Raw genomic sequence first — 13,210 nt, forward strand, 5'->3', positions numbered from 1 at the left:
AACAACAACCACAGTACTTATCCTCAATAAACGTGTTCTACACGGATGTCGTCAGCCCCTGACACGAGCAGCCTCCACGACGTGCATTCAGTTAGAGAGTCCACGACCGTTCGGAATCCTTGGCGGGGCTTCCAGCACAGCTGTGAATCTAACCCCTGTGGTGGTGCGTGCTCCTGCTTTTAAACAACAGGGGCAGAATGAACAGTGATAGCAAAGAGACTGCAAAGACAAGAAACACAGCTCGAGTGACTTCAAGTCTGTCATTCTATGTGGCCGCTTGGGGCTTCTGAGGTAGAGCGTGAACTTAGTAGAATAATATTTCTCCTTGGTGAGTGTTAATTTTAGTTCATATGTGAAAGATTTTGTTGAATTTGAATAATATCTTTGAAGCTGAAATAGAATGTTTCTTTTTGATGATTGTTTTAAAACCAAGACTCGATCAAGAGAATACTGGGTATCACATGATAATTACTGAGAATAATTCTGACATACAGAGAAGTGGGTATTAAACATTACCTGCTCCAGGTGTCACGTGTTCTGGGTGTGCCACCGCCATAGCTCATTGCTGTCTTCTCACATCTGTACTAGTTACCAGCCAAGAGCCTCCTAAGAACAAGCGTCCGAAGGAGCCAGGAGAGAACAAAATCAAGCCTTCTAACAAAAAGGTGAAACCCAAACTTCCTAAGATAAAGGACAGGGACCCACCTGATGCAGCGCCAAAGACGCAGTCCATAATGATGCAAGTGATGGAGAAAGGTCGCTTCCAGAAGCCTGCTGCCACCCTGAGTCTGACGGCTGGGCAAACTTTGGAGCTTCGATGTAAAGGAAATCAAATTGGATGGAGCTATCCTGCGTATCTTGACACCTTTAAGGACTCCCGCCTCAGGTCAGTGTTTTTTATTTGCATTGGGTCAAGGGTTTGGTGTTGTTTCCTCATTAAATATCACAGTTTCTAACATCTCTCATTTCACCCTAGTAGATTCTAAAAATGGAAATTCAGCGACAAAAAGCCCTAGGCTTTTTTTTCTTCACCTAACTAAAAAAAAAAAAATTATTGCAGACCCTATAAACGTTGGTTAAAAGAGTTAAATGTTATAGGACAAATAATTGAAACAGTAGAGATGGATATTTAAAAATTTGTATTGCGAATAATAACCAACTCTTAATGTTTTATGTGGAGCCCTTATGGCATAGTGGTTAAGAGCTCGGCTGCTAACCAAAAGGTTGGTAGTTCGAATCCACCACCTGCTCCTTGGAAACCTTATGGGGCAGTTCTACTCTGCCCTATAGGGTTGCTATGAGTAGGAATTGACTTGACCGCAGTGGTTTAGATTTCTGGGTTTAATGTTTTATGTTATTATCTTTTTTTAAGTAATCATTATGGAAGCTGAAATGATCTAACAGGAGAGTCCTATGACCAGAGACCAACTTTAACAGCTTTTACACTTTTCAACTGCTTCTGATTTTTTTTTAACCTTCCTGAATATCTGACTTTTGCACTCAGAGCCCTCAATTAATAAGAAGGCCAAACATCCCTCATGTTTGAATGAGCTCCTCCAGGAGGCTGGGCTTCTTCTTAGGAAAACTGGTTAAGGCGATGGTTAGGAAAACGATTACACCAAGAAGGGGGCTGCTGCAGAGGGTGCCGGGAGGAGCCCTGAGCACGGGCTACGCTGCTCCTGTGCGTCTTTGGAGAAGACCCCTGAACTCCCGGCGTCTCAGTTTCCTCGTGTGTAGAATGAAGGGGACTGGATTTTTACTTCTTTCCAGCCCTATCTTTCTATGATATAAGATAGAGAAATAGAGGGTTTTGTCTCTTTGGCTGTGACTGGAATGAAAGAAAGAAGGAATGTGGATCTTAGGTGTCTTAAACTCAGCTTATTCTTATAAGGTTAATATTTCCTCACAAACTCCACCTCCCTATAGGACACCACCATGTTCAGCCAGAAACCTGAGAGTCAGCCTTGGTTCCTCCCTCCCTCCCCACATCCAATTCATCACCAAGTCAATTCAGCCTTCCAGAATAAAACCAAACCAAACCTGTTGCCCTCAAGCTGATTCTGACCCATAGCAACTCTATAGGACAGAGTAGAACTGCCCCATGTGGTTTCCAAGGAGCACCTGGTGGATTTGAACTGCTGACCTTTTGGTTAGCAGCCATAGCTCTTAACCACTACACCACCAGGGTTTCCCAGCCTTCTAGAGAGCCTTCAATTTATCCTTTTTCCACTTCACCTGTCACTACCCCTGCCCCAGCCACTACTATCTCTCATCTCAAAAGTTGTGAAAACCACACTCAGGCGTGTATCCCTCCAATCTCCCCTGAAGCTAAGGTGGTGTTTGAACATGCAGATCTGACCATGTCACTCCCCTGCTTAGCACTCTGTGGATTTCCACTAGGGGTAAAGTCCAGCATCCCTATGTGGGAGACCCTCCCTGTTCCTCTCCCTTCTCTGTGGAGTCATCTCCAATATTTTGTTAGTATGGCTGAATTCGCTGGTGTGGCTCCTGAGAGAGGGTCAGATGTGCCAGGCTCTTTATAGTTGCTGCTGTCATTGCCAGGGACCTGGGGGCCCTAAGCCTTGCTGCTTCTGTTGCCCAGCACACTGTGTCCTCCCCCTCCCCCGGCTGACTTCCGCCCAGGACTCACTTTCGCCAGGAAGTCCTTGTCAGACCTCCCCAGGTGTGCATTCCTGTGGCATCTGGTGCTTCCTCTTGCATGCACTCTTCACACACACAACTACTGCTTTTTGTTTTTTAAATCTGTGTTTTTTCACTGGGACTTAGTGAAACACTCCACATTTAGATTTATCTATTGAAGACTGAATGACAACCTCCCTCTCATCCTCCCAGGCCCGCTTGCTCTTCCTTCTCATACATGCACCTTGGAGAATAAATACATTAAAATATAAGTGACCGACCGACCGACCGAACGACCGACCGACCGACTGACCGACCGACCGACTGACCAGAAATCCTGGTGGCATGGTGATTAAGAGCTACATCCGCTAACCAAAAGGTCAGCAGTTCAGATCCACCAGCCACTCCTTGAAAACTCTGTGGGGCAGTTCTACTCTGTCCTATAGGGTCGCTATGAATCAGAATTGACTTGACAGCAATGGTTTTTTTTTTTTGACCTACCTATACCTACCTACCCATCCACCCACCCACCTACCTGCCTTCCTATCTATCTATCCTCTTTTATTAAAGACCGCCTTCACATTTTTTGCTGGTTGTTCCCTTCTGGCTTCATGGTCTATAATAGTGCAGAGTTCATAAGGGTTATCGGGTCAGATGGGGAATGGAAGATGAGGGAGACAAATTTTCCCATTTCCGTCTCTACACTTGAACTGTGTTTGTGTGTGCGCACACACACGCGTCCCCTGCTTGGAACACATTTGTAAAGATTTACTACCATATACATTTTAAATACCTTAATTTACAAAAGTCAGATTTATATGTGATTTTTTTAAATCAGAACTGATCTAATTTAAATTATTTTCAACATTTAGTCTTGGACTTATACAATATATCCTAAACCCAGAGGATTTAATGATTGAGGATTTAGTATTTTCTAGGAGTGTTTTCAAAGTTGTATTAGCCAGTATCTCAGAAGAAAGGCCTGGCAATCTACTTCAAAAAATTAGCCATTGAAAACCCTGTGGGGCACAGTTCCACTCTGACACACACGGGGTCGCCATGAGTTGGAACGGACTCAAGGGCAGCTGGTATTAGCCAATATAGTTTGAAAACACCTTAACTACTCAAAGTGAAGTGAGCATAAATCTAAATTGAAGAGAAATATCCAGGAGCTGAAAAAACAAACTTTGACTTTTTAACGTTAAACACTATTCACTAAAAGCACGGTAAGGGCCTTATAAGAAAGTAAAGACCGATACGGATCTCCAAGGACCTTACAAAAATGTAGACACATCTGCTCACAACTCTACGTCAAACGACAACAAAAAATTCATGATTTATTTGACACCAGAGACTCAACAAACGGACTCTTGATATCTTTCCCAGATCATGGTCCCTTTGTATAGAAGAGAAGTATTCATCCTGTATTTTCCTTTCCTTTCCTGTGGAGAACACATTCTTTCCAAAGTTATGACAGCTTCAGGGTTGGAAGCTCCCCAGGTGTGCTTCCACCAAAGCCTGGTAATTTTAACCAATACTGGTAGCTTTCTGGAACTAAATTCACATGTTGCCCCGTTTGTTCAAATTTAATCTTCTGACTACTTCATCTTTTTCTATTGAATTAGGAGACGTTCTTTGTCACTAATCTACAAAAGCAGGGGCAATTTCTTAAGAAGAAGAGGTCTAGTTAATTTGTGGGGCCCCAGATAAATGAAACAGGACCTGATGAGAGAAAACTCTATATTCATTTGTGTTTCCCAAAGTACCTTATGTACTGGGAAGATTGTTGCTGCTGTTGTTAGGTCTCGGCAAGTCAGTTCTGACTCCTAGCAACTCTACGAACAACAGAACAAGACACTACCTGGTCCTGTGCCATCCTCACAATCATTGCTATTTTTGAGCCCATTGTTGCAGCCACTATGTCAATTCATCTTATTGAGGGTCTTCTCATTTTTTGCTGACCGTCTACCAAGCATGATATCCTTCTCCAGAGACTTGTCCCTCCTGATAACACGTCCAAAGTACATGAGACAAAGTCTCGCCATCCTTGCTTCTAAGGAGCATTCTGGTCGTACTTCTTCCAAGACAGATTTGTTAGTTCTTCTGGCAGTCCGTGGTATATTCAATATTCTTTGCCAACACCATTAATTCAAAGGCATCGGTTCTTCCTCCATCTTCCTTTTTCATTGTCCAGCTTTTGCATGCATACGAGGCGATTGAAAACACCATGGCTTGGGTCAGGCACAGCTTAGTCCTCAACCAGAAGCACGGAGGCTAACACTTACAGCCCATAATTGTATCAGATCACAAAATGGAGGACAACCGCGCAATACTGGGAATCACGGCCTGGCCAAGTTAACATGAATTTTTTAGGGGACACAATTCAATCCATGACACCAAACATGGTGTCCTTCTCCAGGGACTGGTCCCTCCTGATAATATGTCCAAAATAAGTAAGATGAAGTCTTGCCATCCTCGCTCCTAAGGAGCATTCTGGCTGTACTTCTTCCAAGACAGATTTGTTCTTGCTTAATAAAAAAAATATATATATATATTTATTTATTTTTAATATACTTGAATGAATTAATGCATTTGGCTATATTCATCTAGGCATAAAATTTCTTGGTTAAATGATTAAAAGATTTAATGTTGCCCAAATAGAACTTGGTCTCTTTTCAGACTGGAGGGTACAGGACTCCCCCCGCCCCTTTTGTTTATTGTGCTTACCTAAAGTTTACAGCTCAAGTTAATTTCTCATACAAAAATTTATAACATATGGTTATGTGACCTTAGTTGCAACCCCTATAATGTGACAGCACATTTCCACCCCGTGTTTCCCGTGTCCATTCAACCAGCTCCTATCCCTTTCTGCCTTCTCATCCTGCCTCTGGACAGGAGCAGGTCTTGTGTATCTACTTGAACTGAGAAGCACACTCTTCACTAGTATTATTTTATGTTTTATAGTCCAGTCTAATCTTTGTCTGAAGAGGTGGCTTTGAGAATGGTTGTAGTTCTGGGTTAATGGAGAGTCTGGGGGCCATGTCTTCTGAGGTTCCTCCAGTCTCAGTCAGACCATTAAGACTGTTCTTTTTATGTGAATTCGAGTTCTGCTCCATGCTTTTCTCCTGCTCCATCAGGGACTCTCTGTTGTGTTCCCTGTCAGGGTGGTCATTGTGGTAGCTGGGCACCACCTAGTTCTTCTGGTCTCAGGTTGATGGAGTCTCGGTTTATGTGGCCCTTGTGTCACTTGGGGTAGTATTTTCCTTGTGTCTTTGGTGTTCTTCAATCTGCTTTGCACCAAGTGGGTTGGGACCAATTGATGCATCTTAGATGGCCATTCAAAAGCTGTTAAGACCCCAGACACCACTCACCAAAGTGGGATGCAGAACATTTTCTTAACAAACTTTGTTATGCCAATTGACCTAGATGTCCCCCCAAACCATGGTCTCCAGACCCCAGCCCCAACTACTCTGTCCCTCAGAGTGTTTGTTTGTGTTTAGGAAACATCTTCGCTTTTGGTTTAGTCCAGTTGTGCTGACTTCCCCTGTATTGTGTGTTGTCCTTCCCTTCACCTAAGATGATTCTTGACTACTATCTAGTGAATTCCCCTCTCCCACCTTCCCACCCTCGTAACCATCAAAGAATGTTTTCTTCTGTGTTTAAACCTTTTCTTGAGGGCAGAAACCCATTTCTTCCCATTGGCTTTGGACATTGATGTTTTACCATTGATACTGCCGCCATTTCTTAGTCTGTAAAATGAAATGATCTCTAAGGACCCTTCCAACTATGATCCTGGGATTTAAGAAAATGTGTTTTTGAATCAATAATACAGCAAATGTTAAATATAAATAACTTGAGAAATAACAAAAACCACCAAAAAATAATAGTTCCACCATAAACATGCCTGGCTTTATAAGGCTGGTTAAATAAATGAATGAAAGGGTACAAATATTCACACCTTGTAAATCAAAGTGTACACAGTATTGTTTAATCAGAAAAGATTTCATATAGATTTTTAAATAGATTTAATTATAGTTTACTTACTTATTGTAATAACAATATGGCATTTCATTATATCCATATTTCATTGTTTTCTTAACTGGTTCCCAGTTTGTATTATGGATAGTGCAATTATAAACATTTTTTGTGAATAACTTTCAATGATTGTTTATATGTTTAACACTGAGAGCAAGAAAATTTCAGTTTCCTCAATCAAATTGTAAGAACGAATGTGTTATTCCACATCTTTCCTCATAAAAAGGGGGCATCTCATGGAACAGAGAGATCAAGATTTAGAGTGAGGCAAAGCTAGATTGGAATCCTGTCTTGACAACTAACCAGCAAAGCGAACTTTGACCAGTAATCTCCTATGGCAACCGAGAGACCAGTTTCCTTATGTGGAATATATGGCTAATATTACCCGAGGTAAGTGTCGCTGATATAGTGCCTGGCCAGGGGCAAATTACCCAGTAAGTAAGGTAAGCACAAGCTTACTTCTGCTTATTTACCAATCTCTAAACCCACTACTGTCGAGTTGATTCCGACTCACAGCTACCTTATAGGACAGAGTAGAACTGCCCCATAGAGTTTCCAAGGAGTGCCTGGCGGATTTGAACGGCTGGCCTCTTGGTTAGCAGCCGTAGCACCTAACCATTAGGCCACCAGGGTTTCCTACCAATCTCTAGTGCACAGAAAAACATGTGAAATTGCACACTACAGATTAGTAAGCAAGCATAAATAAGCTCATGCTATAGGGTCACTGGTGGCATAGAGGTTAAGTGCTATGGCTGCTATCCAAAGGGTCCGCAGTTCGAATCTACCAGGCGCTCCTTGGAAACTCTATGGGGCAGTTCTACTCTGTCCTATAGGTTGCTATGAGTCAGAATTGACTCAACAGCAGTGGGTTTTTACCTTGCTTACTTGGTAAACTGTCCCTGTAAGGGGTTGTAAATTTGAAAAGGATTCTATAGGAAGGTGCTGTGGGGTTGGGAGAGAGACAGATGCCAGCCATACCTAGAAGCAAAATCTTTGATGAGGTAAAAAAAAAAAAAAAGTGCAATTGTCCTTAATTTGCCTACTGGGTAATTTGCCCACGCCTGGTCCATGGAAGGTGTTCAATCAATTGTAAACTAATTGTTATTAGTTGCCATTGAGTTGGTCTGACTCAAGGTGATCCGATGCATAAGAGAACGGAATGCGGCCTGACCCTGTGCCATCTTCGTGATTGTTGGTCTTTTGAGTCGATTGTTGTGGTTATTGCATCAATCTATCTCATTGAGGGTTCTCCTTATTTTTGATGACCCTCTACCAAACATTACTGTTATTAGGAAAAGCATATTCCTCAAGCACAATCATCCAAGTGATCCTTTGAACCAGTTAGTTCTGAGCAGGACAGATACCAGTCAGGGAACTGTACAAGCCACGTGGCTTTTGCTAGGGAGGATCCAAGAGAGTTGGTACACCTCTTTCCCAGCAGTGTGCGCACTTCCATTTAATTGATTCTTTGTCATCTGAGGTCTGTGTCTGTCTCTCCCCATGAACGCATAAGCTCCTTGAGGACACGGGCCACGTCTATCTGGTTCATTACTGGATTCTAGCACCTAGAACAGGGTAATGGATAGCAGAACTGAGGATATGTTTTTGGGTTCACCAGGAATTTAGTGATCGTGTCAGAAATCAGTTCCTGGTCATGTGTTCACTCGTTGAACATTTAAAGATAATTACTTAGTGCTGATGTGTGCACTGTATGCACCGGTGAGGAGCATCTGATAGGCAAACAACACAGTATTAAATGTATTTTATGTCCACAGTGCTGTCACCTGGATCCATCCTCCATCCTCATTGTCTCAGAGACTACTGTTGTTTAATCTCATGGAGCCATTAGTTGGTTGGCCCCTCTACCTTCTCCCTCTTTATCCACCTGCCCCCTTGTCTTCACTTCTCTCTGTATTCATCTTAGATTCGAGGGTCTGTCATTTCTACCAAACTCTTGAACATACCCTAAGCTTTTCTGCCCTTTTCTTCCTTCATACCCACTTGGAAATTTCCAACCCCAAGTGAATCTGTTCACCTACCTTCTCTTGTTGCACGTGGACACTGAACACTGCTGGAGAAAGCCACACAGCTGGCCAGATGGGTGCCATTAGATGGTGGCCACCTTGCTTGACTGGCACCTCGATTCTGCTCCCTGGCAAAGCTGAATACATTTCTCTAGTCTGTTCAGTTGTGCTCTCTTCTGAAGCCTTCATTTCTCTCACTTTCAGCTAATGAACTTAATGCCTAATTTACTAAGAAATTGGAGTTTTCCAACTTCTTGAGCCTGGCCAATCCATCCTCCACACAGCAGCCAGATCTTTCACAAAAGCGCATCTGGTCATGCTATTCTCCTGCCTCAAGCTCTTCAATATTCCCTGAACCTCTTAGAATAGAGTTGAAACTCCTAATAAGGCCCATAAGGTCATGCATACTCTTAAACCTTTCTCTCCTGCCTCGTTTCACTTTAATCTCTCATTCTCCACACTCCAGCCTCTATGGAATTTTTCTGGTTCCCAAATATGTCAAACTTGTTCCTGCTAGGGGCCTTTGTCCATTTAAATCCTTCTCCCTGTAATGCACCTTTCTCTCCTCCTTACTGGAATAACTGCTGGACATCCTTCAGATCCAAGCCTGTCACTTCCTTGGGGAGCGTTCCCTGCTCTCGGCTCCTACCTCCCTAAGGTCCCAGTTATACACCCTCATTGAAGAACATATTCCAGCCAGAACTGTGTGAATACATTACACCTGATGACTTCTTTTATGTCTGTGTCCACTGCTAGGCTTAAGCTTTGCAGAGCTGGCGTCTGTTTATTCACTGCTGTTTTCCTAGCACCCGGGACAGGGCCTGGAGCACTGCAGGTCCTCTGTAAGTATTTCAGTGATGAAATGGTGCTGGGGGCACTGAGCCTAGTCGGTCTAATGGCAGGGCCCCTGTGGTCATGTACCTGTGCCTTCTGGGTCAAGTTCATTGAACACTACAGCTAAAAGGGACCTTAGGGGTTATTTTTATTTCACTCAAGCCCCCCCCCTTTTTTTCAGTTGTGCTTTAGATGAAGGTGTACAGAGCAAACTAGTCTGTCATTAAACAATTAATACACATATTGTTTTGTGACACTGGTTTCCAAATCTCATGACACATCAGCACTCTCCCTTCTTGACCTTGGGTTCCCTGCTACCACCTTTCCTGTCCCCTCCTGTCTTCTTGTCCTTGCCCCTAGGCTGAGGCATCCATTTAGTCTCATTTTGTTTGATGGCTGAAGGGTGAACCTCAGGAGTGAGTTCATTATTGAGCTAAAAGGGTGTCCAGGGGCCATACTCTTGGGGTTTCTCCAGTCTCTGTCAGACCAGTAAGTCTAGTTTTTTTGGGGAGTTAAAATTTTGTTCTACAATTTTCTCCAGCTCTGTCAAGCCCCTGTTTTTAACAGATGAAGAAACTGAGAGTCAGAGAGGATAAGTGGCTGATCTAGTGTAGCAAGCTGGTGAGTGGCTACATGAGCCCTAGAACCTGGGCCTGCTTCTTCCCAACTTACAGCAGCTGTCTCACTCAGTGGCTCTGCAGTATACATAAAAAACACCAAACCAAACCCATTGCCGTGGAGTCAATTCTGACTCATAGCGACCCTGTAGAACAGAGTAGAACTGCCCCATTGGGTTTCCAAGGAGTGGCCAGTGGTTTTGAACTGCCCACGTTTTGGTTAGCAGCCATAGCTCTAGACAGACAAGCTAATGGAGATAGCTTCAAGGAAGACAGATTTGTTGTCTAATTTTTTTTTTCATTCTTGAGTTCAAGACTAATCAAACTATTTCTAAAGTTAAGATTCAAAGCAGAAACAAAAAAGATATAATTTTCTGGTGCGCTGCATTGATTTCTTGCTAGGCTATCTTTGAATTGAAATTGGGAGAAATTCCATGTTGATTTAGGATAACCTTTTGGACTTCAGAATGTTAGAACATTATGTTGGGCTACTTTGAAAGGGGAGCACCATCAGGAGGGCATAAACAATCCCACATTGTAAGAGGTGGAATGACCAGCCCAGAGGCTGGGGCCCAGATGGGTGTTCTCTTGAAGTTCTTCCAAGTCTCCCGTGATGCTTGCTGCCTTTGCATCAGCAAACCATGTCATACAAGGCCCGCTAGATGGCAGGCTTCAGCTATGCTTCAATTTCCTTAGTAAGAAGAACATTTCAAAGGAGGACTGATGGGGTAAAATAAGAGCACACTTGTGTTTATGGTTCTTTCATCCTTTTAGGCTACTCTGTGGTCACAGTTTCAAGTTATACTTTAACCAATACCTGAGACAAAACCCAACCTGTTGCCATCAAGTCGATTCTGATTCATAGCGACCCTATAGGACAGAGTAGAACTGCCCCATAGGGTTTCCAAGCAGTGGCTGGTAGATTCAAACTGCTGACCTTTTGGTTAGTAGTGGGGCTATTAACCACTATGTCATACTATGTCATCAGGGCTCTGAAAATGAGTACAACACCATGAAACTAAGAGAGTTCACTATAGCTGAAGCATTGAGTGTAGGGGGAGATGGGGTGGCTGGAGGCAGAGGAGGGGAAGGTGGTCAGTAAGGGGTGAAGATGCCGGGAGGTAAGCAAGTTTTGCCCGTTGGAAGGCCTTGGTAGCCATGTCGAGGAATTCACAGTGAAATCTAAGGGCAGTTATGAGTCACTGATGTAAAACCCTTATAAATCTACATACGTAGAAAATGCAGAGGGATTTAAACCATAATGTGAGCTCTTCGCCGCCTTCGGGATAGCATCTGTCATAATACAGCGATGACATCTCTTCTCAGTCTCAGGCGTATCCATTCTCCCTCCATGCTTCCCATCCCTGTTTTCCTCAAAACGGGTTCTCTGGACCCATTCCTGGATCTAAACTATTTTGCAAGGATAAAAAAAAAATTTTTTTTTACTTTAATTTTTTGATAATATAAAAACCTTTAAGAATAACCTGATCAACCTCCTTCAAACAATTGCTGGCAGGACTCTCAGATGCCAGCTTTCTCAGTCATCTAGTGCTGCTGTAACAGAAATACCACCAGCCAATGGCTTTAACAAACACATTTATTCTCTCATAATTTAAGAGGCTGGAAGTTTGAATTTAGGGCGCCAGCTCCAGGGGAAGGCTTCTCTCTCTATCAACTCTAGAGGAAGGTCCTTGTCATCAATCTTTCCCTGGTCTAGGAGTTTCTCAGCACAGGGACCCAGGGTCCAAAGACATGCTCCACTCCCGGCACTTCTTTCTTGGTGGCATAAGGTCCCTCTGCTCTCTACTTGCTTCTCTCTTTTATATCTCAGAAGAGATTGATTCAAAATACAACCTAAGCCTGTAGATTGAGTCCTTCATCATTAACATAACTGCCTCTAATCTTGCCTCATGAGCATCATAGAGGTTAGGATTTACAACACAGGATAATCACACCAGATGACAAAATGGTGGACAACCACGCAATACTGGGAATCATGGCCTAACCAAGTTGGCACACGTTTTGGGGGGACACAATTCAACCCGTAACACCTGCATTTGCATCTCTGTTCACACTCAGGTTGGCGCTAACCATCACCCAACGAGAGTGTTTAATCCATACTTCTCAGACTGGATTCGGGGGATTCTCATCAGGGGCCGTGAGTTCTCCGGTTTGAGGCTCACTGACCCACCCTAGAGTTATGCCCAATGGCTTATTTACTGATCCCCATGCTTACTGCCATTTCTGCCCAGAAATGCTCAGTGCACAGTGTGCTTGGTGTGCAAGCCAAGTTTAGGGCAGAGCCTTGAAGTCAGGGTCCTTGAAATGGCCCTGAATAAATTGGAAAACGTTCCTTTTGTGAGCACTTTCAGGATGTAAGTACTATTACTTTGATCTATCTAAGACCTTTTGAGGCCCCAGAGTCTGGATGAGTGGACCCTACCAGTGGTCTTTAAGTCAAAATTTTCCAAGGCAAGTTGGTGTCTCTTCAGTGGGTCCTTGATTTTGACTTCCCCAGGAGGATCTACTTGTTCCATTTCCTCTTTTCTGCAAATATTTTTTGCCCCTTAGTCTCCTTATATTGCACTTCTGGAGTTTAGAACAGGGAATCCTTGGCACGATGCTGGGCCAGGGAAGAAAAAAGAAAAAACTTAGAATAGGTGGTTTGGAAATTGGTTGAAATGAATCAAACACTGGGTAGGAACAGTGAGACATTGGCGATCTTAGCCAGGTTGTTAGCCACGTCACAGCAGTAAAAACAGGCTGATGTGTTGATACAGAAACCTCGGGGCTGCTCCCTAGAAGCGAAGGGTCCAGGCATTGACTTTCAGGATGTGTCCATGGTGTCTGGTCAGATGTTAGCATTTTCCAGGCAAGAACTGGAAGTTTGGAGGAGTGGGTAGGGCACAGGAGATGTCTTTGATGGCTGGTTCCTTTGAAAACAATAAATAGCATCTAGAGAGAAGGACAGGCATCTGGTTTTTCATTTGGCCACAATTGGCAACAGCTTACCCCACCCACAGACAACACAAAAGAGGGAGGGCCGAGGAAGCTGACCAC

The 13,210-nt window shown here is 43.4% G+C and overlaps 1 protein-coding gene across 1 annotated transcript in view; it reads left to right on the top strand.

Annotated features, from left to right (window-relative positions):
- The window catches only part of PDGFRL (platelet derived growth factor receptor like), a 46,734-nt gene that overhangs the window by 12,102 nt on the left and 21,422 nt on the right, over positions 1-13,210 (top strand). Inside the window, exon 2 of the mRNA XM_064272889.1 lies at positions 589-886. Within this exon, the coding sequence (XP_064128959.1) occupies positions 589-886 (298 nt within the window). The remainder of the gene's footprint in view (positions 1-588; positions 887-13,210) is intronic.

The sequence above is a fragment of the Loxodonta africana genome, chromosome 19, assembly GCF_030014295.1.
Source record: "Loxodonta africana isolate mLoxAfr1 chromosome 19, mLoxAfr1.hap2, whole genome shotgun sequence".
Taxonomy (NCBI): Eukaryota; Metazoa; Chordata; class Mammalia; order Proboscidea; family Elephantidae; genus Loxodonta; species Loxodonta africana.